The sequence below is a fragment of the Falco naumanni genome, chromosome 10, assembly GCF_017639655.2.
Source record: "Falco naumanni isolate bFalNau1 chromosome 10, bFalNau1.pat, whole genome shotgun sequence".
Classification (NCBI taxonomy): Eukaryota; Metazoa; Chordata; class Aves; order Falconiformes; family Falconidae; genus Falco; species Falco naumanni.
Genome location: NC_054063.1, coordinates 26,805,241 through 26,832,512, shown reverse-complemented (window position 1 = coordinate 26,832,512; position 27,272 = coordinate 26,805,241). Strand labels below are relative to the sequence as shown.

Sequence of the window (27,272 nt, the reverse complement as noted above, 5' to 3'; positions counted from 1 at the left end):
GGGCGACTGCAGCAGCAGAGGATATAGAAAACTCCTGAAACCAGAAGCAAAAGCAACCAGACAGGTGTCCATTCATTTCCCATGTACACACTCCCCGAGGCGTAATCACGGAGTTCATTAAAGTAGGATGTTGGAGCGCAACGCCACACTGGGGAAAAAAAAAATGTCCACAATGTCTTTCCAGGCTAATGTTTGGAGAGGGAAGGACTTAAGATCAAGAGCTGAACGCCAGTCTCGCTCACCCCATGCAAGTTCTCTTTGTTTAAAATACCTTGTCAGAATTTCAAAGCACTTTTGGCATGCTCACTTCAAGGAAAAAGCGCAGGAAGAGCTACTTCAAACTTCTGGACATCTAATGAATTTTTTACTACACAGTATGAAGAATTCCACACTCAGCCCTGGTGGGGCAGATGACAGTGTTTACACTAGGGAGAGGTTTCATTCACCAAAGGAATACACTCACCCCCACCTATGACAAAAGTCAGTTACCACAAGTTGGTTTATAAAACAGTCACAGGATTTATTGAGATAAATACAAAGTTACATAGATTCTCTGTTCTGACAAAGGAATGACACTTCCAGAGTGTCCCCACTGAACTGGGTTCTAACCACCACCGTGTACAGACACCGCTGCCTCTAGGGCAGCAGCCTGGCCGAAGCCACGTGTGCATCACGCAGGAGACACCAGGGAGTCTCAACTCTAAGCAACATGACTAACATGCTTTGGATTACAAGTGCTCGATTATTTGCTATAGCATCCAAGCAATATTGCACGCACTAACGTTACCTTCATGTTCCTTAGCTAGACATGTTTACAAGTGATATTCTTACTGCTGCTGTGAAAGTGGATCAACTACCTAACTTTGCTCCATCTGGATTTTAAAATACAAATTTTTGCATAATTTAAACAACGCAGAGAATTGTACGTGAACACACCGCTTTACTCATTGCATACGTTTGTCTAGTACAAGACATAGTGTGGTCTTAAGTCATGCTGAAATAATTTCTAGTTTAAAACTAAAGCAAAAAGACAACCTTGTAGAGGGTAAATCTGTTTACTAGACCTGCACATTGTCTACAAAAAAAAAAAACCCACCCCAAAACTATGATGACCCTCATTAGTGCATGCAACTGCAGAGTTTTAACAACAGTTTTCAAACACTCTACTGAAATCATATCATTTAAAACAGACATGACTTCTGGAGCCAGAGAGGTACCAAAATGTTGTTACCAAAGAACTTTGTTTAGCCTTTTAATGAACTTTTATAGCTGGTGGCTTACTGTTTACACACATACTAATTAAAATCTCTTAGTGAACACTAACCAAACATGCTAAAACATATGGAAGCTTGTGTTTTCCAGTGGATTATTGCAAGTAAAGGTAACTAAGATTATCTGACAAACAGAAACCTGGGTTGGGTTAACACTCAAAGTATTTAATTTATATACAGGACGTTTCAAACATACTTACATATACACACACTTGAAAAATTTGTTCAGTGCTGAGAACTTTAACGAACTAATAATAAAAAACAGAAGTAAAACCTTGTCAGAAAGGCCTTAGAAAATTTGAACTGTTAGAAAATACCAGTATAATGCCAGCATTAGAAAAAGATATTAGAACTAGAAAAAAGTAACTTGAGGGGTCTTTTTGTTAAGAAATTGCAATCATAAAAAGTCTGTACTGAAGAAGCATTTGTTTTAAATTATAAAAAAACTGTAAAAAATTAAATGTAGAATGTTGCAGAATTTACAGAGTTTATACTGTTTGCTGTAATAGCAGGGGTATATTTCTGCCTGCAACTTTGAAAAAGCATTTTGTGATCTCACAAGAAAACAATCTGTTACAAATACTGTACATATAATACAAGAGTAGTTAAACTTACACAAAACTGAGCCCTCCAAAAATACAGAACCCAGCCAAGGAACCTACTTGCTGTATTGCAGCCAAGCCTGATTTAAAACACAAAGGAAAAAGTAACGTCTGAAAAAACATTCACCAATGTGAACTACTTACTAGTACAACAGTGAAATAAGAGGCAGTATTTACACAGGTTATTTATCATGAAGTATTTTGTTCACAGAGAGAAAGTAACTGTTGTTACATAAAACCATTTCTTCAGTATGTAAAGCATTAGTGATTGAACTAACAAAGTCCCAATCCACAATCTTAAAAAGTCAGACTTTTTTTTTCCAGGCCCCGCATTATCTACAGATTTGGGACACAACAGAAGATGGGATACAACAAAAAGTATTAACTTTTTAGTTTTTTAAACTGGTCACAAAATATCCCATTTTTTTAACAGAACTTGGTTCTATCTGTATATTCTTTCTTCTGAAAGACCTGTTTAAATACATAGATGATGTCCTACTTAAGCTTAAGGATCTCAATAACCTGTATTTGTTGCTTGCCCCAAAACAAACGATACAATCAACGGAAGTTACAAATCAAACTGCATCACTGCTTTTCCCCTCAACCTTTGTTACTTGGGGTTTTTCAGAACTTAGAGGTGCCTTGTTGGGGCTGCTTGGGATTTGAACATTGGGATTGGACCCAGCTAAAAGGTGTTTTTTAAATAACGTGTGTATGTAAAACAAACACTGAAGTCTGGAAAATTCTGTAATACCCTTCTACAGATACCGCACATATTGCGGGAACTGAATTTCTTAAATGAAGTTATTCTTGCTAGAGCAGAATGAGTAATTTTCTGTTTGGGAAATTTACAGTCTACCTACCACTACAAGAGCCAGCAGTAACGAAAACAGACATGTTAGCACACCTGTAAGCGTATAGCTCAGAAATGACAAATTAATAGAAAAGTCACCATATACAAAGAATCTTGAGCTCTCTGTGCTTTGAAAAATATCACATTAAGTAAAAATTAACCATGCCTTAATTCCAGTAACTACTTTATAAAATGAAATTATTTTTGAGCTTTTTTCCACTGATGCAGAAGTTTGTATTTTTTTGTTAAAATTTGAAACTATTCACATATATACACCTTTCTTTCAGTTAAAATGCAATACTTGAAACAACTCAAAAACTACAACAAAAGTGAGGAAAGAAATCTTCATGTAAGTTTGCTATAATCAGGTTTTAAGATTCAGAAACCATTTTAAGCTTATAGCAGACTGCTCTCTTACAGGAAATGTGTTGTTAAAAAATGAAATATGGATTTCAGTTACACTGGAACACTGAGTATGATGCAGGACTTTGCATATAATACTTAACTGCAGGTGAGATCAGTTACCACTCACAAAGAAAAAACCAAAAAGAATTACTCACACATCTCAGATAAACACACAGCTGTAGATGAAATGTGGTCATGAAAGGAAGACAGTGACATTTCTCAATATACCCTTTCCAGCTCAAGTACGTAACAAAAGCTGCATTATTTGTCCATGTTATTCATACTAACTGCGAACAAAGTGAATAACCGTTTTGATGTTCGGTGTTTACTGCAGAAGATGACATTAGCTTTGTTTTTCAATGCTAGTACTGTCCACGTTACCCTGTTTCAGTTTTATGGTGGCAAAGAAAGACACATCTTGATCTCTGTCAGACTGCAATGCTAGAATGGTCTCTTCTGCTGCTTCTAGATGAGGGTTGCCAACACTTTTAAAATAAGCTAAAATAAGAGGAGAAAAGGACAATTTTAATCAAAGCCAAAAGAATAAACCCTAAGTAGTGCTGAAATACAGACAATGCAAAAACATCTGGGTTAACTCATCCAATTTATAGGTTCTTTAGAGAAACTACAGGAAGCTAAGGAAGCTGACAGAGAAAGAGAAATATGCTGCTTCTTACTCATCTTATTATGTACTTAAACATTACTAAGAGAAATTATTTTTGCTGTGCCCTAAATAGAAAAGTATCAATAAGTAAAAGCAAGCTCAAGAAACTGCCACTGTACAATGCATTACAAAACATTCTCCATACTTTATTCTGAAAGAAAGACAGGCAGGAGTAGAGATTTCTGTGCATCTTCCTTTGCATAATCAGAGACCAGCTGATTTATTTGTTTTTAAGGAGCGGGATGTAACACCAGAAATTGCGGCAGGACACAAAATACAGTGCAACTGTTCACTTGCGACTACCAATGACAAAGCAAACCATTTCAGAAAAAGGTGTAACGCTTCACCGGGAGGACCCCAAAGACACACTTAACAGAAATGTGTATATATATGTATACACACATACATACACACACACATATATATACACATACACACCCAGCCTACCAGAAGGCAACGCTCCCCAGCCCCCGCCGCGCCCCGCACGGCGGGACGTCACCGCCCTCTAGCGGAGGAGAGGCGACACGCCTCCGGCTGCGGGCGCAGGCCCTCGGGAACGAGCATCCCATATCCCAAGGAAAAGCAAAGCCACTGTAGTATACATTTCTAAATCTATATTCCTAAATCCCAATTTAAATGCAACGTCCCAGATTACAGGCTATAATTCTGGCCTCCGTATAACCAGACCCAAACGGCCTCTGCCAGCAGCGCCAACGTATAGAGCTGCGCCGGCAGCAGCGGGACAGCATTCGAGAGACCGAGTTCTGGCAGAGGAAGCGAGCGAGCACACCTTTCTCCAGCAGCGTCTGCCTCAGAGCCTTGGCGAGCAGAACCCTGACGTTTGGCACAGGATCTGAAGCGAGACTTAAAAGGCTGGGGAGTAAGTGTTCAACAAACTGGTCGACAGGCATGCATTCTTCTTCTACTACAGCCTACAGGATAAACACAGAACACGAGAAACAAGATTTAAGTTACAAATACACTAGCTGCCATTCCTCTCCACCTTGTCCTTCATTTGGGCCGTCTATTAAAAAAGCCAGTGTTTCACCCTGCACAACTGCACCCTGTGCTGGTGAAACAAGCACCACCTTTGAAATACTGTTACGAAAACACATCTCGCCATTCTGAAGGTCATCTGAAGATGACCCACTGAGAGCGGGTACCTTTCAGGTACCTTTCTTTCAAGTGTATTTTAGGCAATAGTGCTCCTCTGCCCAACATCAGCCTTTTGCCTTCCAACATTCCACCCCTGCTCCTCACTGCTACCGAGGTAATAAGCATTTTCGGTTTGGAGAGGGGTGGGTAAGTGGCAATGAAGAGGGGAATGGTTCCTGGTGCCTGGCACCCGTTGGCAGTTTGCAGCGCTCTTGCAAACCTCTCTCCTAGCGCGTCAAAGTATTACAAAATGCGTCTGCATTTAGGATTTAATTCTCAATTTTGCTACTGGGATACTATAAAGTGCAAGGATCGGCTATTTCAGCTGGAGGCAGAGACCAAAACAAGGACCACAGCTTTGAAACTGGGTAGCCATACGCTAGTCCTCAGCGCGGAGCGACCCCGACACTGCCGGAACCCATAGATTGACAAAAAAAACGGTGAGTCCAAATGTCAGTTTTGCCCATGTTGCTGGAAAGCCCCAAACCAGGTCCGAATTAAATGCACACCCAGGGAGAGAGAGAACATTCCAACCTGACAGATGAAGGCAAAAGCTTGTCTTCCAACCCACTTGGAGCAGTGACGAAACCGTACAACAAGTTCATTAATGAAATTTAATCCCAGTGCATTTGCATTGTTTGCGTAGAACTTCTGTAGTATTGCTACAACCTGTGAAGCCAAGGAAGGGGGAAGACGAAAAAGGAGTGGAAAAAAAAGGTAAGACTTAAGCTGTAGCCCCCCTTAGAAAGTTAAAAAAGCATAATTTCATTTAAATTCTAACAAAGGGACACCAAAAACTGTATTCATCATAATCAGGTGTGCTTGCAGGATTTAATAAATTACTGTGTTTATTCTGGAGAAAAGAAAGCATAAGCTTTACAAAAAGCTATGTGTTCAGGTTAAACAAAAAACACTAAAAGAAATTAAAACAACCATTAAAATAATGCCCCTTTCCTCAATGGTATGAAGGAAAATAAGAGATTGAAAGAATCTTTCTACTGTCTTTCAGGACATTTATGGGATGATGGCATTATTATGAAGTTCCTAACAAATTAAATTAACTCTGAGAAAAGATCAGTTTGGGTGGTTTGTTTTTTTTTTATTTATACACACACACCCCAGAACTGAGGGAAGGTCTCTCAAATCTTCTACACCCCAGCTTTGATAGAGTTGAAAATACATTTATCAGTCACATACATCCAACAGACTAAGATTTTAGCATCTGTGGAAGTCTGACAACTCAAAGTATTTTTTATGAAGTTTTAATTTCACTTTTTTCCATATCACTTAGAATATTTATCAAAACCATGTCTCTCTTCACCCTGCTTGTCTGAAAGGAAACAGAGTGATTTCAGGAATCCCTCTCCTGCCAGGGAAGTGAACTAAATCCCCCTACCAGTTTGAAGGAGATCCACCGAACTTCTGAAACTTTATCGGAGCAGAGAGTTAGTGCAATATGTCTTAAGTAGTCATAGACATCATTGGGATTGTAGAGTTCCAGTATCAGGATCAGCTGCCTGGAACACAGAAAAAGTGATTAACTCTAGCAAGTGCGACACTTAACCTGCTCCAGCTATGCCGTTTGTTATAGGAAAGGATCATTTGTAGCCTCAAAAATGCCATGGTTATTACAAAACACTGGAACAGTTTGTTCTTCTCTTTACTTTATAAAAGTACACATGCATATTAAAGAGGCATGTGCCTTAATCCATCAGAGTCCAAGAGGAAATTTATCCAAGCTACATGAATCAATGAATCAAAGTTATCCCAAACAATAACAAAAGCTACAAACAGAAGTATAACGAGAAGTTCCTTTGTAACTTCAGACCAATATCCTGTACATTGTTGCAAAGCAAAAATGGAAGATTTTTTTTTTGTGGAAATCTGTATTTCTGAAATATTTCTGTTTCTCTCTCACAACTGCACAGAGCTCATTCCAGCCACACCACAGCCAGCAGCCACACACAAACCAAGTGCTGAGTGACAGCTCTCCACTAGATGTCAGGGAACTACCACGACATTCTTGCACCACAGAGAGATCCAGTCTGTTGTGCCAAACTACAAGGGGAGAGTAAATCCTCAATAGCCCAAAAACATCATGTTCAGATTTTAGCTGCAAACTATGCCTATGGACATTCTTTGGGTGAATAATAAATCAATCTTCAAATAAACAGGACTTGTAGAAAAAGATTTCTCAGATGTTAATTCTATCTCCATTACAGCCAGTCACATGGAAATATGTAATGAATAAACTAATTTAAGAACTGTTTTTTCTTTCATACACATTAGAAAAGTTACTTTGTACATACATTTCACTGATTCTTACAAGGCAGTCTAAAACTGAATAAAATCTGAAACCTCACTGAACAGTATCTATCAGACTGTCACACTTCATAAACTGCAAGCAAACCCAATCTCCATTTTGGTATAATCACAGACATTTAAGTTTGTAACACTTGATTACAACACAGCTTACAAAAAAACCAAAACCAACCACCAACCACCAGTAGCTTTTTAAATTCAGTTCCCTCATAAAGAATGGTTGTAATCTTTTAGCTCCCCAATTAGGGTGTGCTAACTTCCTCCAATGTAATTAATTACCTATTCCCAATTTAGTAACAGATTAAAAATCAGAAGTTAACAAAAATACATACTCCGCCAGCTCATAACGAAACCTCCAGTTCCTGCTGTTATCAGTCACCACAAATTCTTGAAGTTGGTAAAGATACTCTCGCCTTTTGTCTGCATGAAGTAACTAAAAGGAAAAATATTGCTAGTATACAACTGACAAAATTAAATACTTGCAGTTCTCTCTATATGCATTTTCCTACTTGAGAGCAAGCGATCATTCACAAGATGCTTACTAAAAATTGCACACAACCAGTCAAGTGCCTGAATATGCACATTAAGTCATCACTTCTGCAAGGATGCCCATCGAAGCACCATCTCTGGCCATAAGACCGAGCAACCAAAAATTAAAAATTTCTGTTTATTACACAGCAGCTCACCAGAAGCTGCTCTCTTCTCTCCCAGCCCCGAAACACAAACTGCTAGTGGTCCAACCTCCCAGCTGGACAGCACAAAATACTAATTCCTTTACAACAGGTCGTAGCATTAACAAAGGGTTTCCAGTTTTGAGATTTTATTGGGATATGAGAAAGAAGTGAGGGACCTTAAGAAAGCAATGGGGGACACACAGAAAATGGCAGTATTGCACAAAACTGAACATGTAATTAAGTATTGGTACCTGCACATCTCATTAAAAAGCTCTCTTAATATAATGGAATCAGAAAAAAATTTATCTTGAGAAATTAAGTTACACTTTCCTACCTTCAGAAAGTCATACAGATGTTTAAGGACACCAATACGCACTTCATCCAGATCTTTCAAGAATCCATTGAAGATTGGCACCAGATCAGCAGCTGTTAGCTGATCCCCCAAAATAACCGCTAGTTCATGTATGGAGAAAGCTAATGTCCGACGTACCTTCCACTGCAAACAGTTTAAGAAGTGAACTAGATTAGGCACTGTTACTAAAATAAAGAAGCTTTTTGAACTATACCTGTGTGAGGACAGAGAGCAGAAGCAACGGGGCTAGTTACACAGCAATAGAAAATGTTAATCACATTTATGAAGTCTGATTAAATCCTGAATTTCATATTTTTAGTGCACATTTCATCTCTTGTAAGTATACAGTGTTACAACTTCAGTGAAAATTGAACAAAGCAGTTACTCAAAATTCTGATTTATCATTAAAAACTTTTTTTTTTTTTACCTGTACATCTGAGGCCAGTGTCTCGTATGTATCTTTCAGGCAGTGCCAGTTCTGCCTGCCCAGTGTTAAGGCCACCCCAGGAAGACTATACGCACAGTGTTTGGCTATTTCAGTATCAACAGTCTGGGCTCTAGCTGGGTCGGTCATTGACAAGTACTGGTCTAATAAAGGTTGAGGTATGATATCCTATAGATAGAGACAGTGCATCAGCAATACACACTTTAAAATCAGAAAGCAAATACATCTGTTGTGCTACAGTATTCTCTTGCTACCAACTAGCTAACAACAAAACACACACAGTGGCAAGACAACCCTTTTATGTATTAGCTTTACAAAGTGTAAATGACCTCTATAGTTATTTGTCCACTCATTAGGACACAGCAGTCAGCAATGAATGGTAAGTATTACTTTATCAATGTGCTGCACCAAACCAAACTGAAAATTACTTCCTTGCTGCAGACAAACAGAAAATCTAGTGATAAAATAGTCCAGTTTGTGCCCACCTTGGTTGCACAGATTGCCTCTAAGGCACCAAAAATTCTTCTAGCTTTCTGGTTTAAAATAGTTATCCTCAAATGGCCAGAACATTTCTTCATATTTGGCAACTGATCAATTGCAAAAGTTATCGCTGTATATTAACTGTATCAACTACTCCACTAATGCAGTTAGATGCTGTTTTAATCACCTGTAATTTTGACTTGTCATCTTCAAATGGTGAATTGTTTTCTTGTTCTTTCTTTAAAAACACTTTGGTTCCTCTGTGTTGCTCCTCCGAGTCCTGTAAAAGGATGTACTAGCTAGTGAAAATGAATTAAGACTTACTGCTGTTTCAGTTATTTCAAAGCACCACGCTACAGAACAATGCGACTCATATACAGAAGAGCCTTTCACAGACAATGCCTTGCACAGGCAAAGCCTTATTCAGTGTGCTGTATTATACAAGTACAAAAAGACAGAGTTGTACACCAAGGCAAACACTGTTAAGACCCCAGCAGCAACAAGGCTAGATTTACTTCTAAAAAAAAGCAATCTAATTTAAGACAATAAACCCAACATTCATACAGATTCTGGATGGTTACTTTTACCATACTCTTAAATAGTTTTTATTCTTGGGATGAATTGAAATTGTATTAAACAAGACAGCTTAACAGTCGATCCCAGTCAGTCAATACCACGATAAAAGTTTGAATTATTTTAGAACATACATCCTGAGCCTATCAAATTATGAAGCATGCACTTCCCCCCAAATAGCAACAAAAAATTCAGAAGAATTTAAAGGTTTAAGAGACCAAACCCATCCAAAGTTCAAAAGCTCACACAGTATTTTACATTTTCATTTGTACAGGTTTTATGTGCAATTTGTCCTTCATAGACAAGGAGAGCTTTTCTTTATATTTCACAGTTAGCTCCAGCAACTGTGCAAACCATTATTTTTTTCCAACCCTATCTGTACATTATAACCAAGAAACAGTAACCAGGAACTGAGTATGTGTCACTACCTGATTCAGCCTCCTGTCTGGAGATCAAAAACTAATTTTAGATTCATTACAGGAAGCGGCAAGAAGGTAGTGGCTCCATTTAATTTGAAAAAAAAAAAAAAAAAAAAAAAAGCAAAAAAACAAAACCCCAAACCAAAAACCTACAAGACTACAGCAAAACTTTAACTCTTTGGTAACTTGTGTGCAAACAGAAGTAATAGCCCCCAATAGCTCTTCTTTTTAATTAAAGTAAGTAGCATATGATAGCTATGGTGTGGTAACATTCAAAGGCTTTAGATCAGAAGTGGGTCAATTATGCCAGGGACTATATGAACACACGCAGTACTTCATCAGATAAGAATTCGTTTCAGACACTGAGCACAATGCATACTTACTGTGCTTTTCCGGATACTTGTGGTAGCCTGGTCACTGATGTTATCCTGGCCAGCAGCGGATGAAAAAGTATCCTCCACCACCTGGCTGCAGGTAGCATCTGAAACAGCTGTTTCATCTGAAACTGTTTTGTTCTGAAGTTTGCCACTGCTTTCTTCCATTTTTTTGGTCTCACAGTCACCAACAGAATCAAACTGAGCAGCTCTGAGAGCAGCGGACAATACTTGGACCTGAGCTGTATAAAGCAAGACAGCTATTTAGTCTCCCTTCCACACTTAAAACCTTTAAAATTTTAATTAGTTAATCCAAAAAGATAAAAAGAAGCCCAGTTTGAGCTACACAGAAATGACATATTAGCAAACATTTGCTCCTAGAAAGGAAAGGCCCGTTACTCCTCCACAAAACCATTGCAAATTAAGAGCAACAATTTGGATGTATTAACATTCTGAGCAGAACCATTCTACCAATTTCTACTACTGAGAGAGATTTCTAGTAAACCCCTATAATGAGGTACTGCAGCATACTGGCTCACCTGCCATTCTTCATACTGTCAAACACTTTAATACAAAATCTTCTGTTTTATTGTTTAATTGATTCTACTGCTTGGAAAAGGCATCAATGTGCATTTAAAACATTGCTGAGAAAAACTTTATCCAGAGGAGGGAATCAGTAAACCCATCTGTGAATTTTTTTGCAGAAGCAGATAAGAAAACAAAAGGTCGGGTTTACCACCGTATCACCAATAAAGTCAGGACAAACTGTATTTGGACATTATGCTACATTCCTGCTAGGATCATGAAGTTACCAAGTTTAGAATGCAGAAATTTTGCTAGCTACATCTGCGCAAGCCTACAGCACATACAGTCTTAACATGAAACATCAGCACATACTTTGAAGGTGAAGAATACTACAATACTTTAGAAATAAAGGAAACAGACAAAAAGGCAGAACATACAAGTACAGTTATGAATGTTCTAGCAGTTAGAGCAGGAGGAAGAACAGAAACTAACATCCACATCTCCTTATTCTGAGAAAGGAAGGACAACTGTTCTGCTAAACTCGGGGTGGGATGGGGGTTGTGTGCACATCTCAAATCTTCACTGTTTTCTCCCATACCTCTCCAAACCCCTCGTTTCTCACTGTACAGCTGTCAAGCTAACATCTCTTTATTCGTCTTACTTCTACATAACGGGTTTTTTGCTCTTTTCTTTTTGCTTTTACTCTGACTTCTTTCCAAAATTCACTTTTTCCCTATTCGTTCATTTCCATTTCCGCTTTTTCCTTTACTATTTCAATCTTTTCACCTCTTCCACTTCTACATCTTTCCCTTCCCCTCTGATCCTTTGCCTCTCACACAGGAAGAATTATTCTTTTTCCTGGTACCTTTCCAAATGGCCATGCGGAGCCACCTAAATACGCCATGCTGCCCGACAGCTTACTACTCACTACTGCTACAGCGAGGAATCCAAACGATGCTGCAGTTCCCGCAGATATGACTTTGCATGCAGAGAAGGGATGAACAAACAGGCAGATGAAAACTGTTAACTCACTAGAGTACTCAAGAAACTTAGTGGATCAAGAAACTGAGTTGACTATGGATGATTGGCTTGTCAAGAGGGATTTGGCCCAGGAAACACATATGCATCCCACTACCAGGCCATCACCACTTCAGTATGTTCATCAACGGGCTTGTATGTGGGACACCAAGAAAAGATGACATAAAATTAGGGCTATTCTCATTCAACCAAATGTCAGATAATTCAGCTGATAAGACAGCTCTGTCCCTAAAGCCACCGTACTTGGTTACAGTACTTAAAATTACAAGACAGTTTTTATAGACAAGCTCTTTTCCCTTTTGTAGTTCCAATTTACTTCTCATGCAAACAGAAGCAAGGAACACTTCCCCAGCTGTTCCAGAAATAACTCTGGTCTCGTGGAAAAGGTTGTTGCATAACTTTCTACTATAATTTACTACTCAAGGAAGTATCATCACCTTACGAGTACCAAGCCAATTAAAATACAGTCAAGGGTTTTGTAAAGGCCAAGAGAAAACCTGCTCAGAGAAAACATAGGTTTACTGTTACAATCTCACCTTGAACATCTGGATCATCTATGTGCTCTTGTAAGCTTTCTAGAACTTTTTTTATTTCATTACTAGCAACACAGTTATTACAGGGCACAGAACAGCTATCTTTGTGCTTTTCAGTCTTGAACTGAAGCAACTCCAGATCGTGACTTATATCAGGCAGAGGAGGGCGCCAGTATAGAAACGTATTAAATACATCCTCAGCAGACTGTAGCCTTGAGTTCACTCCAGGAAAACTGCTGTCCTTAGTGACTTCTACGACACCAGCAGCAACTCTGTCACCCTGAGACGATCGAGACACATCTTCTCCAGGATTAGTACAATGATCTGAACCTTCTTCCTGTGTATCTTTTAGGTTCTCAACTGAGAGCTTTGCATTAACTTCAGCTGAAGTCTCCTCAGTCGATGACTCTGGTTTGATTTCCATTGGCTGTTCTGAACTGGTAACAGACACACACAGTTATGCAAATAAAACTTAACAGTACTCTGTAGTTTTCAGTGAAATAATTCATAAAATACAGCATCAACTACAGAAGCTTATTTTCTCTGCAGAAAGACAGAATTTGTTACCACTATGGTTTACTTCACTAGTTTTCCCTTTACCCTCCTGACAAGCCAAAGTGAATTTTTTAATGAAGTGACTACACCTAAACAGACACATGCATGACCTCACTCTTCATACCTTTTCTTAAGTTTGTATTTTTAGCCCTGAAGAGCAACAAAAAGATGTATCTTATTTTTTTTCCCTTCCACTACACATCTTTCCCATGCTTTTACCTGGGCAATGTAGCATTTGTACTAGAGGACATTAAAGTTATGTTGTTGCTTGGCTGACAGGAACTGGAATTCACATCTTGCGTTGGTGGTCGGATACTCAGTGTCCCATCTTCTCGAATGTAAAGACCAGCACTTGAAGGGTTTGCAAAGGTAGAAATAAATGGGCCAAGAGACTGAAAAGCAGCCTGACGAACCTGTGATAGTATAAAGACAACAGTCAGGACTCATACAACTCCCACAGAGCTAACACTGAAAAATAAAAATTTGGTTCTTACCAATTGGAACAGATTAATTTAATATCAAATATAAACAACTATCAATTACCAAATAAGTGACACATAAGCAAATGGAGACAATATTAAACATGTATCTACAATCACAGTAAGGAGATTTTTTTAAAAGCTATGAATTTGAAGGACATCACAGTCTACTTCAACTAATACCTTTAACACAAGCTACCTGTTCTAAGAAAACCTGTTGATAGAAATGCTAAGTAGTAAGAGAGAGGAAAAATAAGATACTATCTTATTAGAGGAGATTAGATCTTAGTAGATTTTACTCTAATCTCAGCAAATTTTGTTCGGAGAATTTTTACAGCACACTTCTGAATTGCCATTATTTGTGTAAGATCTGCCTGGGAAGATGCATCAATTATAAAGTTACTTACCCATCTACAAGTGTCACTGATAAGACTGATAAACAGCGGCGATAGTTTGCTTCTGCGAACTTCCGGGGATGTGGTGTAAGACACTGCCATAAAGCATTCAGCGCAAGCTTTTCTCATTCCCCAAACATTATCTGAACATAGTTCAAAGAACTTGGGAATCTGCCAAAAATAAGCCAAAATCAAGACTAATTAAAGACTAAACAAAGACTGCAGCAACATACTATCAAGATATTTGGAAACTGGAGATAATGATAACTCAAGAGACAATAAATGAAGAATAGAAGAAGAAACAGGGACAGGTTAAAAACAATATATTCATTGAAGACACTGGGAAAACTGTGTCCCACTTTGTTAGGATTTTATGGATAACTCTATGCACTAGGAAATAGAAAGAATTACTAATGGTCTATTTTTCCTGAAATTGTAATTTGACTGGTTGTCTAGTTCAGAGAAAAAAAAAAATGAGTATTTCTAAAGTAAGACTGCATGTGTGTATACATGCTGCCAAATATATTTTTAAAAATGTCTTAAAAAACAAGAACTTTGCATTTCAATTCATTCCCAGTTTTGCTACATAATTGCAACCAAAGCCTTAGCAAAATCAATTAAAAAAAATACGTATGCACATCAATTAATTTACAGGGAAAACAATAAAAGAATTCATTATTAAACCTGTACAAGTTTTGTAAATTGATTTTGATTTTACATACCAGCAGTCTTTCTGTGGCTTCTTGCCCAACTGCATTACAAATATCACCAAAATTAGCTGCACATATCTAAGAAATAATAAAAAAATATTTTGATTCTTTCAAGTGCATTAGTCTTATTGTCAACCTCACCATGCATTATTTATCCCATGTAACAAGTGCACATTTGCTTATTCAAATTTCAGCCATGTAACTACATCCTGTAATCCTAACTCATCCTGAGCAAAGACTCCTTAGAGCAACCTTCCGTAAGCCACATGGCTTTGAAATCAATAGTAATAAAGGTTTCTGCATGAAGAGTATCTTCTACTTCAGTAATCACTAAAAGGGACAATAAGCCTACTGGAAAGTTTAAATTACTTTGAACAGCAGCTGTCAAAACCAAAGCAGATTAAAATATGATACGAGGGTGAGGACTTAGGTGTACTGACAGAACTACCTTCACTATGGCTCAGACTGGCTTAAGTACTTTGCTGAGGCGAAGTTTAATCAAGGTCTCATGTTAGTGGCATTCACAGTACATTACAAATGATACAATCTAAGGCAAAAGGGACATTCCCTCATGTTGGAGAAAGAGGTTGCCAAAATCTGAAATCAATTACAATAGCACTGTATTAATACAGGACTTATTTATTCTCTATGCTTATTTAAAAGGCCACAACGCAGCTCCAATTCCAACAACAAGTACAGCTTATCATAAGGACCCAAGCTGAAGCTCTGCATGACTCAAGTCTACTCAAACATTTTAAGACTTATGCTGTAAGTTTCCTTTCGCCCTCGACTACGAGTAAGAATAAGCCTTACACTTCTGGGATTTCTCAGTAACAGCAGATTTATTATTTTTTTTTCCTTTAAGGGAATGATGTCTCAAATATCCATTACTTTTTACTTTCTCATTTTGAAATATGATGGTTGAGATCAGGTAGCTTGTTTGCATCCTATAACCAAGCATGGTTGCTTAAAAAAACAGGTTGTGCAAAACTATTAAAATGTGCAAGATCAGTTTAACTGCTACACCAAAGCTATTCACCAAGGACTGTTACCTGTTTCTTTACTGTACTACAGAAACTACAGCCACGTCAGTAAATTAGAACTGCTCTTCCAGACTCTCTCAAAGTTCATCAGCTAAAGTTATGACTACGTTATTCAGGAAGTTAATCTGAACAGCAATATAAAAATTCATTTTTAAGTGGTTTAGGGTTGAAAACACACCAACCTTTCGTACTTGAAACAATTTCCCATCACTGCACAGTTCACAGAAACGAGGAAGCAGCATGTGTTCAACTGTTGTTCTGCTCAACATAGAAGCCATTTTACAGATTATCTAAAAATCAAGAAAGGAATATGTGTGAGGAAAATAAAATTATAAATCTTGTAACACAGCCAAATATTCCTCCTAAAAATTTCCTCCAAGTACAAGCAACATCCATCAAACAGATTTAACCGCTACACGTTATTTGTATTTTCATTCACCTGTTCTATGTGAAGCACAACTATAATTTTTATTTAAAAATCATTCAACATCACTGTGCCCAAGCGTAACATTTCTGCACATAATTGTCTTTTTATCCTGCTAAATAGACTTTTAGTATTAAGTGCATTTTCAAGGTGTTTTACAATGTGGCATACACTGGTATTTTGTATGGAGAAGACTAAAGTTCCATTGCACTAGCCAGCATATCAAGTCACAATCTTTAAGTGTATTACAAATATCTCAAGCTTAAGCATGTAAGTTCCTTAGCTTTAAAAGAACTGTTCAAATGCTTACACAAGTGTTGTCAGATTAACTGTATTCATCTGTATTTATTTTTACAAAGTTATTGAAGTTTTCTACCTCCACAAAAATAAGCTTTATTCCTAGAAATGTTTGCCTTCATAATAGAATGCTAAATAAGAAGTAAGGAAGACACCATTCAAGGACTTTCCTGCAAGTTTTAGAACTCCTAAAAGGCATCTGGTGCTCAGATGTCACCCTGGAAAACTGCCTAAGCAATACACAACTCCCAAACAAGTAAGAGGAAAATCTAGCTGGTAAAACTATTTTACAGGTCAAGTGTCAGATATCCATGCTGAAATGTAATTACACACCAGCCCTTTTCTGTGGAGTCAACCGACTTCTTGAAAGTGAACAGGGAATGTTTGTCGGGTTTTTTTTCCAAAATGCTTAAGCATTAAGATCAGGTCATCATTCATACTTTGAAAGCGTTACTGTGAAACCTGGTAGTGCAACTGTAAAGACATTGTGGGGAAACATAAAAATCTGAAGAATTAAAAAAAAGGCTGCCAAGAACCAGCTGCATTTTGAAGTTATTTGGCTACCATTTTGGTATCATTTAGCATCCCGAAGTATAAAGAAGGTCTCTTTAAACGTGATTTTTTCAAAAATTCAGAATAAAAACTGAAAGATTTGTTGTGTTAAACTAAAAATTCAAATATATCAATCAATAAACACAAAAGGTTTGATTGATTATTTTATTTGACATCAGCATTATTCCTGGGCGTCATCTTAATTACTGTTGTAAGTGAAAAGGAGCAGTAGTTCTTGCTAATCCTCAGTATCATCAATCATCTACAGGAAAAAGACCCTCATCATTTGGGGAAAAACTTTTGCTGAGTTTGGAGATACGATACTTTACATTTTTAAGCATACAGTAACATTCTTGTTCCCAATCACTCTACTGTATAGTTTAATTCTCAAGAACCACTGTTTCAAAAAGATTCTTCAAGCACTTCATTGATGCAGAAGCCCAAATTTTTTTCATCTCACAAGAGATACAGGACCTAGGGAAAGCTTACTTGGAGTACCTCTACACTTAGCCAAGGGCATTAAGTAAGTAGTACCCAGTACAACAGAGGACAACTGCTTTCTTCTTGAATTCAGTTAATATAATTTTTAACCTCTCAGTATGGTGCAATAGGTCTTGACCCTGTTCAAATTCGTTGAGATTTCACACTGAAACAATGGTACTCAACTCTAGAAATTACTAGGAAACCTACAGATTCAAGGCTTAATGGCTTAGCACACTTCAGCGTCAACTGGACCACAACAGCAGGTTCTCAATTCACAGACTGACTAACAAATAGAGAAGGAATAAATCAAACTGAAACAGTAATGATATTTAAGTTCAATGATTAATGTAAAGCTCTCAAGACACTAAGAATGCAAGTACAATTTATCTCATACAAAGTTGTATATTCTACAAGAGCTTTACAGCACTGCTAAAAGATAAAGAACAAACGCAATTAAAAAAGAAAGAGTAAAGATAAAAGATGTCTTCCAAATTCACTTACATTCACAGCTTCCACCTTGTACTCATCATCACTGTCAGGAGCTGAGAGGTCCAACAGAATTGGACACACCTTATTTTCAATGTCACTCTGAGCAACAAGATCTTGTTCTAGCAGTATAAGCAGTGCTTCTTGACCTGCCTTTCTAACCTATTAATATGAACAAATATTTTAAAAGTATGTCACTATAAAAACATTTGCTGATAGGAGAACCATAAAAGGCATGTTTTCAGTGAACACACAGACACAAGTTTAAAAAACCCTCTCAGTTTTAACATCATAAGGAATTAGTAGTAAATACAGAAATTTAAATATAATCATTACATGACATTTCATCAAATTCTGATGAGAAGCCAAATGATCAAGTAGAAGACAGGACTTGTAAGACAGGACTCCTGTAACAGACTGTGTCAATATACTGCTAGGCAAGTTCTCTACGTTTCCCATGCTCTGCTAAGGAAATTATACCCAAAAAAATAGTTCAGAACTCCCTAACAAAGTGTGCTGAATCCAATAAACAAAGCACCATGTAAAAGCTAGGTATCAAGCAACACGGAACTTCCTAGTCTCTCTTCCTCATGCCTTAAATTCACTAAACCACAAAGAATTTTCCAATGATTCAATTCATGTTGTCTGTTTTTCCTACCTGATTATTAACATCTGTGAGGTATCTCACTACTATGGGCATAAGGTATTCAAAAAATGCTGTTGGGAATTTTGGTCTACTTTCTTGCAGAAAAATGGCAATAGGAGGTATTTGTTCCATCAGCTCTGTACGTACAGTTGGCTCTAGTAATAAAAAGAAAGTAAAAGCTACATCAGTAAATAAACAATTAAGATCAAGAACCTTAAGAAAAAAGTAGGGGTTTTTTTTGTTTAATGTTTTAAAACAAGGAAGATTAAAAAGAACATTAAAGAAGGATCACCAATGAGACTGCCTTTACTTAAAAGGAAAGCTACATACATCATCACAGTCCAGAGACTTGGAATCAGTTCCCAAACAAATCAGATAAAATGAAAGCACCAGTTAGAAAACTCAATCGCATGAATGTATGAAGCATTAAAATGCACAGCTGTTCTGTGCCACAAATACCACAAAGGTTTAGATGTAACAAATTGCTTGAAAAATATTACTTCAGGCCCTATACTAAGTAAGGGCCTTTCATTTATGCACCTACCATATAAAGTACTTCAAAACAGAGAAAAAAATTAATGTCATCTTCACTGACAGATACTGCTGTTATATGATTTAGTTTCTTTAATTCACTCATTGCCTTCTATATTGCAGCTTATGTAAAAGAAGTTACAGAAATTTAATGAAATAAAAAAATTCAAACCTGCATCTTCAGAGAGCCTGACAACTATTTCCATCACAGTCAGGAAGTCTTCTTCATTATTACTGAAATCTCGAAAGACATCCAAAAGACCTCTAGCAATAATTTGCCTGTGGAGTGAACAACATATTAATTGCCTTAACAGCTTGCCAATGAAATGTAGATGGCATGCAAGAGGAACTTATCAGATATAAATAGGCAGTTTAAAGATCAAGCTCTTCTCTGAGCATTCAGACATACTAGTTAAGAGTTTTTCCACCATCCCAACAAAACAAAGATGGAGTCGAGAGATCTTATTCAGATAATCAAGAAATAAAACTTCTTTTTATGGAGATTTTATACAGAAATTACTCAAACAGAATAATATTAGGCATGCACTTAGAATAACAACAGAAGTAGTGACACCTTAACATCCACAATGCTATCAGACTCAATCATCACATAACATGTAGCCATTGTACCCTTACCTGTTAAATATGTTATCACTGAAGGCATATTTTTCAAGGCGAGCCAGTGGAGTCAAGTTATCCTGTCCAGGAATATCCAAGAAAGCAGTTATCCTCATGCTATCGCAGTCTGGTCCATAATCTTCAAACCCAACTTGAAAGACGAGTAACCCAAAAAAAAAAATTAAAAAAAATCCAAGAGTCAGCAAGAGATGTTACAGTGAAAAATACACCAGAGCAGTAACTATTTCTCTTCAGAGCTATTCTTCAAAGGAAAATTATCTGTACATCACTGGAAACTGCTTACAAAAAACCCCACGTCTTGAATTGTACCTAATGAAGTCAAGAGCAACACTGCATATAGACCTGTTAATTCAAGCTTTGGAATGTAATTAATTTCAAAAGGTCATAAGCCCCTTGGCTTTTAACATATCTTACTTGCAATTTCAGTGGACTAGCCACATGTACTACGAGTTAAAAGAGGGCTCAGCTGACAAAACTGCATGCCACGAACTGACCAATGCATTCAAAAGGAAAGTAAGTCCCATTAAAAGAAACTGAAATGTTCACAAAGACAGAAAATCCCAAACTGTACTGCTTTAAAAAAACAAATGCTTGAGTCTGTTTCGAAGTTATCAAGGTACATTTTTCTAACTGTAGTTACTGGATCTGTCCCATACATCTAAATCAGACTGGTAGTTCTGGGAAAAACTTCAGCTTTACTCTACTTGGGAACATACTGGGAGCCTTCTACTGCAGACCTATCAACTACAGACTTTCCCATGTAAACCTACTCTTTTTCTAAATCTTTTTTTTGTATTTGCAGCTTCAGACTTTACCAAATATTACCGTATCAACTGTTAATGTCTGCTTCACCAAATCTAAGTCACCTTATCCAGTAACATGCACTCGATTACAGACTATAGGCAAAAAGTAAGACTGTGAAGAGGAGAGGGAATAGGATAACTTTGCTGCCAAATTTTTGTAATCCTTCATCCTTAAACAAAGACAGTGAAATAACGTGTCTGTAACACCAATCTTTCACACAAATTTTCTCATTTCAGCAACAGATACAGGAACACAGAGCGACCAAACCTACAGGAAGAGTTGTACTAAAGTAGCTGATTCTCCTGCTCTGGGTTTACAACTTCCCCAATCAAGCATTCCTAATTTATACACACTTTGTTCACGTAAGTATGATCTCAGTTACTGTATTATTTAAGTACATGAGAATTGTGCCAATAGGTCTTTTCATATGCAAGAAGTAAGTATCTCAAACCAGCATATGTGAGGAGAATAAAAACCACTGAAGACAACAAGCCAGTTTCTGACTTGACAGAAGACAATATTAGATATTTAAATCAGTGAAGAAAGCACAAAACAGGTAATAACTTCAAAGCACAATGACAAGCCGAATAGGTTGTATTTGAAACTGTGCCTGTAAGACTATAGTCTCAGCACCCCAGGTTCTGCCTCTACAGGCAGAACCCTCCTGTCTTTGCGCACTGGCACTTACATAGTTTTATTATTAAAAAACATCAGAGCTTTGCCTAAGACCCAAAAGCAAACTAGGACTAGTTTCATTTATAGCACCAGTTCCCCCGTCCATAAAAAGGGAAGAAGAGGAATACCATCTCCCACTGACACACTTTGAAGATTAAGAAATGTGTATATAAGGTACTATAAAATACCTATCTTCAGTATTCTCGTTTAATAAAAAAACAATATATAAATAACTATAGTCCTTCCCAATATGTCATCCCAACCAGTACAAACCTTTTACGCATCTTAAAGTGTATTATTTCATAACGCACTCAAATTGTCAGTGGGTTAAATTACATATATATGTAAACCCACGATTTCCAATATAACAATTTCTTCAGGACTGAAGTGGCTGTACCTTAAGTAGGATAATTAAGCTTCAGCTCTACCGTCAGTCTTATCTTACCAGTTTCATATTATAAACAGTCTTCCCTGAAGAATCTATCTGAGACCTGGCACAGTGAACTTCGGCTCTGAACTACATTAATACTCATTATAAATCACTTTTTATATTTAAAAAATCCGCTATTACTGAGAAGTACCAAGCCTCAGCTTTCTTCCTACAGAAAAATTCATATTTCACATGTAAAACTCTGTTTTCCAATTATTTAACATGAGCCAAAACTTTCTCAGAAATACAGTTCATTTAAAGAAGAAATCATCTTGACATACTTGCAGCAAAACGTTATACCTGGGTCTTCAGGGAAAAAACCAAAAATCAGATTGGTTTAAGAAGGCAGAGAGTCTCCAAGGAACCCAGCTGCATTAAAAGACTAGAGCAATTCTGAATTCTGCTGCTCTTGCAGACAATATGATCTGAGCAACAAGTTTAATGGAATTTAAACAGAAGAAAATTGTGGGATTAGAATAAATACATTTCAAATGTATACAGATACTACAAGTGAACCCACATCTACACCATCAGAAACATATGCTAATTATTCATGGCTTTTTATAATGTTGTACTGAATCCTTGCTTCCATTCAACTAGTCAGTATTATTCTAGTGGCTGCTCTTTAAGTAATTTTTAAGTCGTCAGGTTCAAAACATTCATCTGCACCAGTGTACTTAATTTACATTGCACAGGTCTGTCTGGGATTGATCTACCCACATGCTCTAGGGCCATCCTTCCCACCAAGCTCAGCATCTGAAGAGGTAGCATCCAGGATTTGCTGCTTCAGAAGAAACCTACTGTATTACTGAAAGCTCACAGGAAGTTAGGCAGCAGATGTAGGGCTGCGGATTTCCTTTCTGAGGTTGCAACCTCTCCGTATCCAAACCCAACTCTGACCATCCTTATTATCTATGCAATTAGAATATATACATATATATATTTTTAAATCCACACAGATCAGACGCACTTCCACTACCTAATTTTTGAGGCTAACCACCTGTTACACAAAGACAGATTTATCAGGGCTTAAACAAAATAAAAACCAATATACTTGCCATTAACTTCATCTAGTGCCCACCTGTTTTTGAAGTAAGAAACATTTTAAAAAGGAAGGCTCTTGGCAGTTCACTTCAAATATTTTAGAATCCCTACCAATTCAAACAACAATGAAGTAAATCTCAATTCTAACTTTGACTACAATACTACAACTGGGAATAAATTTTGCAAACATGATGAATATGCTTAACTTTACTACTTGGAGTACTTCTGTTACTCATTCAAATTAGCTAAGCACACACCAGTGCTTCTAGGACTAGAGGGGAAGCAGAGCAAACTACTTCTGCTCAGGATCAAGAGAGTTAAATACCTGAAATTTTTTCCACACACTCTCAGTATGCATAAGTAAAGAACAGTCATGGCAGAATCCATTTTGTCTTCTCTCAAGAATTTTCTTTTTCCATAAAATAAAAAGCCATAAGTACTTACAAGTTTCAGAATACAACAGAGTACTAGAAATTGCAGAAAAATAATGAACTAGCATTGCATATCTAATGTTCTTTCATAGGTGAATCAAACATTAAGTATTTTTCCCCTCTAACGATATCAACCAATCAAATGGCATCTGTCCATCAATAAGCAAGAGTAAATGTAAAAATATTCACAGCTGAACCTGAGTTCACTATACCTTAGTTTGACTCAGACTCAAAAGCTGCTTTGAGTCTGTAAGAAACACCTACAGGGTGACAGAATTTATGCAATTCAACATCATTAGCTAGTATCACTATGCACTTTTTTCCAATACAAAACAGTAAATACTAGTGTAGAGTGCAAGGATTTCATGAACTCAAGGAAGTAATTTTCTCTCCTGCTGTTTTTAGACTGAAAACCAATTTTTAAAATGTATATTCTTTATTGTAAGAAGGGCATAATTAAGCTTATTTTTCCAGATGATCCAATATCTCATCTTACAAAAAACAAGTTTCAAGCTGTACTTAATGAATTTCAGTAGATTTTACCACAGCTTTTCCCCATATTCAGAGGAGCACACACACACCCCCCATCCGTTTGTTTCAATTTAATTGACCCTCAATGTGCATAACGCTATTCACCAATTTAGTTAAGTAAAAATCCAGTTCCAGTGATTTCACTGAGATTTTCCTAACATGCATCATGAACTCTTTTCCAGACCAGACTGAGATAGTTGTGCTAATGTAGTGACTAATGGGACACCTGAACTATGCTAACAGAAATAGAAGACAGTTTCAATGCTATAATTTAACTTCATTGGCAAATCAATGAACTTAAAGAATATTTTTAAATCATGAAATCAGATTTTAGTAATGCTCTAAAAGGCACTTTTGTTTATATGCTCATCCTGAAACTGATTTCTTTTACACAAATCTTTTTTGTGATTTATAGTGACCCATATAAAAGGCTTATTAATTACTGCTTAGAGCAAAATTTTCTTTATCTCAACATTTTTATTAACTTCATGACTCAAACTATTGAGTTTTGCCTACAAGCATCAAACTTCTTAATCAACTTACCGGACAAATCCATTACAGTCTCAACAGAACAGCCGAAGACTGAACAAATACTTAACTCCTAGTGACAATCACCCCTGGTTCAAGGCCAAGACCCATACCAGAACACTACAGGAAGTTTGCATTTATGTTCACTGCTTGCACTTTACACACTCAGCAAACAGAACTCAAATGACATGCTAGGTGTTCTAGGTTTTATTATTATTTTGTTTTTTCTTACTAGAGAGACAAGAAATTTGGAAAGGGAACCAGGAGCAATTCAGACCCAATCAATTCAAATAGCTAAGCATTCATTAGCACTATCAAGGGTTTCAGGTTTTTGTTGTTGCTTTTTTAATTAGGGTAGAGACATTCTCAACTCTTAAATATGGTCCTACAGCAACAACTGCTGCAGCTCTTCTGCAACTCACTGAAAACAGTCATTAAACTGGCATAAGCACATTGAGATGTATCAGCTCATGTCCTCACTTATATCCTGTTCAACACATACATGCTTTTTGCTATCTAAGGTGATGACTACTTACAAACTCCTTACATTTACTTACTGCAGCAAGCAGTAACCTTTAGTACCTCTTTTTAAGCAACTTCTTACAGCGTTATCAAAATTTTAAATCCTTGTGTATTAAATTTATTTCAGGTACTAGCCTCCACACTTACTACCTTTTTTTTAGATTTCTAGTTTTTCAAATAGATAAATGTATTAAGGATACTTTTTAATTGTAGCTTTACATTCCTTAGGACTCAAGAGTTAGCATTTATCTGTATAAGAGAAATGTTGAAAATCTTTTCAAATACACAAAAATACAACCATAAAACTAACCAAGAACTCTTACATACACAATTAATCTCATTTATACATCACTCACATCACAAAAGATCCTAAGCTTTTCTTTCTAGAACTTCATCAAAATACTAACACTGCACCTTTTCTTCTGCCTAACTACTAGGGAAATGCAGAAATCTCAAAGACTGAGAGCAACAACACCTTAGAGCAACTAACAAAATCCTGCAGAATGACCTCCTGCCCAACAGAGGTAAAATCCATGCGCATCTTTCCAAGTAAATACTTTAGATCTGTTTTTCTAACATTTCCCCGGTGTTCCTGAAGACCATTTTCTTCCTAAATTAGCTTATTCATGCCAGACTGGGGGGAACTAACAAATCCATCTGTTACGTGTTTTCAAGTACTATTAAAGAATAATGGTACTGTGGTAAGCAAGTAAGAGACTCTGTCAAGAAAAAAAACTCAAGTTGTTTCCATGTATTTTTTTAACAGAAAAGTCAATCCAGTACCCAAAGTGCCAATGAAACCACCCCACGTACACAGCTGCTTTTTAAAGCAGCACAAGTTCATGAAATCATTAGTCAAAAACATTTATCTCCTCAAGTAACAGCTTCTTACCACGCTAATAACTGTTCAGCTCAACTCTAACACAACTCTGGACTACACCGGCTGGAGGTGGAGCTGTTGCTTGGTCTAGGACCAGGTACCTGACCCGCACCCTCCGCCCGCGTTAGGCAGAGAACACAGGGTACCTGGCCCGCACCCCCCGCGTTAGCCAGCCGGAGGGCACCGGGTACCTGGCCCGCAACCCCCGCGTTAGCCAGCCGGAGGGCACCGGGTACCTGGCCCGCACCCCCCGCGTTAGCCAGCCGGAGGGCACCGGGTACCTGGCCCGCAACCCCCGCGTTAGCCAGCCGGAGGGCACCGGGTACCTGGCCCGCAACCCCCGCGTTAGCCAGCCGGAGGGCACCGGGTACCTGGCCCGCAACCCCCGCGTTAGCCAGCCGGAGGGCACCGGGTACCTGGCCCGCAACCCCCGCGTTAGCCAGCCGGAGGGCACCCGACAGCGCTTCTCCTTCTACCCCCGCCGCAGCCGCCCCCCGCTGAGCGCCTGTGCCGCAGGGATGCGGGAGCAGCAAAACGCGCGGCGGCCCCAGCAGCCTCCGCAGCACTCGGCAGCCTCACTCGCCCGAGCTACTGCAGCGAGGAAATCCCTCGGCTACCCCAGGGTCATTTCCACCGACGACAACCGCGGAACTAACCCCCTCAAACACCGCCGGCCAGACCCGCTTTCCTTTCCCAGAGGCTCATCGCGGGCCATTGTTGGAGGTGCTGTTTACACTCGTCCAGCGCCCATCTGAAACAGCGAGGAGGGTCTCTCGGCCGGCCGGTCCCAGCTGCCGCCCCAGGCCCAGCCGCCCCGCCAAACCCTGCTCGGAGCAGCCGCCCGTCCCCCGGCGGCTGGGCCCGCCGGCCAGGGCCCGAGCTGAGGGAGGGACCGAGCCCGCTCCCTCTGCCAGCGCCCCGCTCCTGCGGGCACACAAACAGCTCGTTAACTCGTGAGCCCTAACGCCCTGCGAGCCTTCACCTACCAGCACAAACTGCCTCAAAATCCTCCCCTCAGCCTACCCTGGATAAACAGACGGAAAGAGAAACAGGACGCAGAAGGACCCAGGGTGGGAGAGCGGGGGAGGGCCTAACCAGGGAGCAGAAAAATAAAAAAACAGTTACTCACAATCATCTAAGTCATCCTGCAAATCCACAAAATACAAAGGGATCCCTACAAACAAAAACAGAAGAGAGATACCGGGGGGTTGGTTTCGGAGGGCTGCGGCGAGGACAGCGGCAGCCCCCAGGTGAGGCGCCCCGGCGCCCCCCGCCCGCCTGACCGCCAGCCCCACTTACCGGCCATCTTGGAATGGACATGGGCGAGGAGGAGGAGGGGAGCGGGAGGGCAAAGGGAGGAGCCGGGGGTACTTCCTGCCCCCGGGTCGGCCCCCGCGCCGCCGAAACACAGCCGGTGTAATAAACAGCCGCTGCCGGGGGGCGAGTCGCCCCTTAGCAGACGCCGTCGCCTCCTGAGAGGGAAGAAAATCGCGGCGGCGGGT

General features: G+C 38.6%; 1 protein-coding gene across 2 annotated transcripts; it reads right to left on the bottom strand.

The window, feature by feature from the left end:
- Positions 1 to 495: 495 nt before the first annotated feature.
- Positions 496 to 27,179, bottom strand: LOC121095116 (serine/threonine-protein phosphatase 4 regulatory subunit 1-like). Of its 2 annotated transcripts, XM_040609509.1 has the most exons (20): positions 27,070 to 27,173; positions 26,900 to 26,944; positions 19,923 to 20,055; positions 19,459 to 19,565; positions 18,768 to 18,910; positions 18,125 to 18,271; positions 16,050 to 16,157; positions 14,837 to 14,902; positions 14,127 to 14,285; positions 13,460 to 13,653; positions 12,689 to 13,122; positions 10,599 to 10,831; positions 9,411 to 9,503; positions 8,726 to 8,911; positions 8,281 to 8,442; positions 7,605 to 7,705; positions 6,347 to 6,467; positions 5,485 to 5,619; positions 4,586 to 4,727; positions 496 to 3,629 (listed from the first exon to the last, which is right to left on the bottom strand). In XM_040609509.1, exons 1-20 carry the CDS (start codon positions 27,074 to 27,076, stop codon positions 3,475 to 3,477), a joined length of 2,871 nt encoding a protein of 956 aa, XP_040465443.1. In that variant the 5' UTR covers positions 27,077 to 27,173; the 3' UTR covers positions 496 to 3,474. The 2 variants fall into 2 exon arrangements, with proteins under 2 accessions (XP_040465443.1, XP_040465444.1); XM_040609510.1 differs by lacking the exon at positions 26,900 to 26,944 and having other exon boundaries at positions 27,070 to 27,179.
- Positions 27,180 to 27,272: the final 93 nt, after the last annotated feature.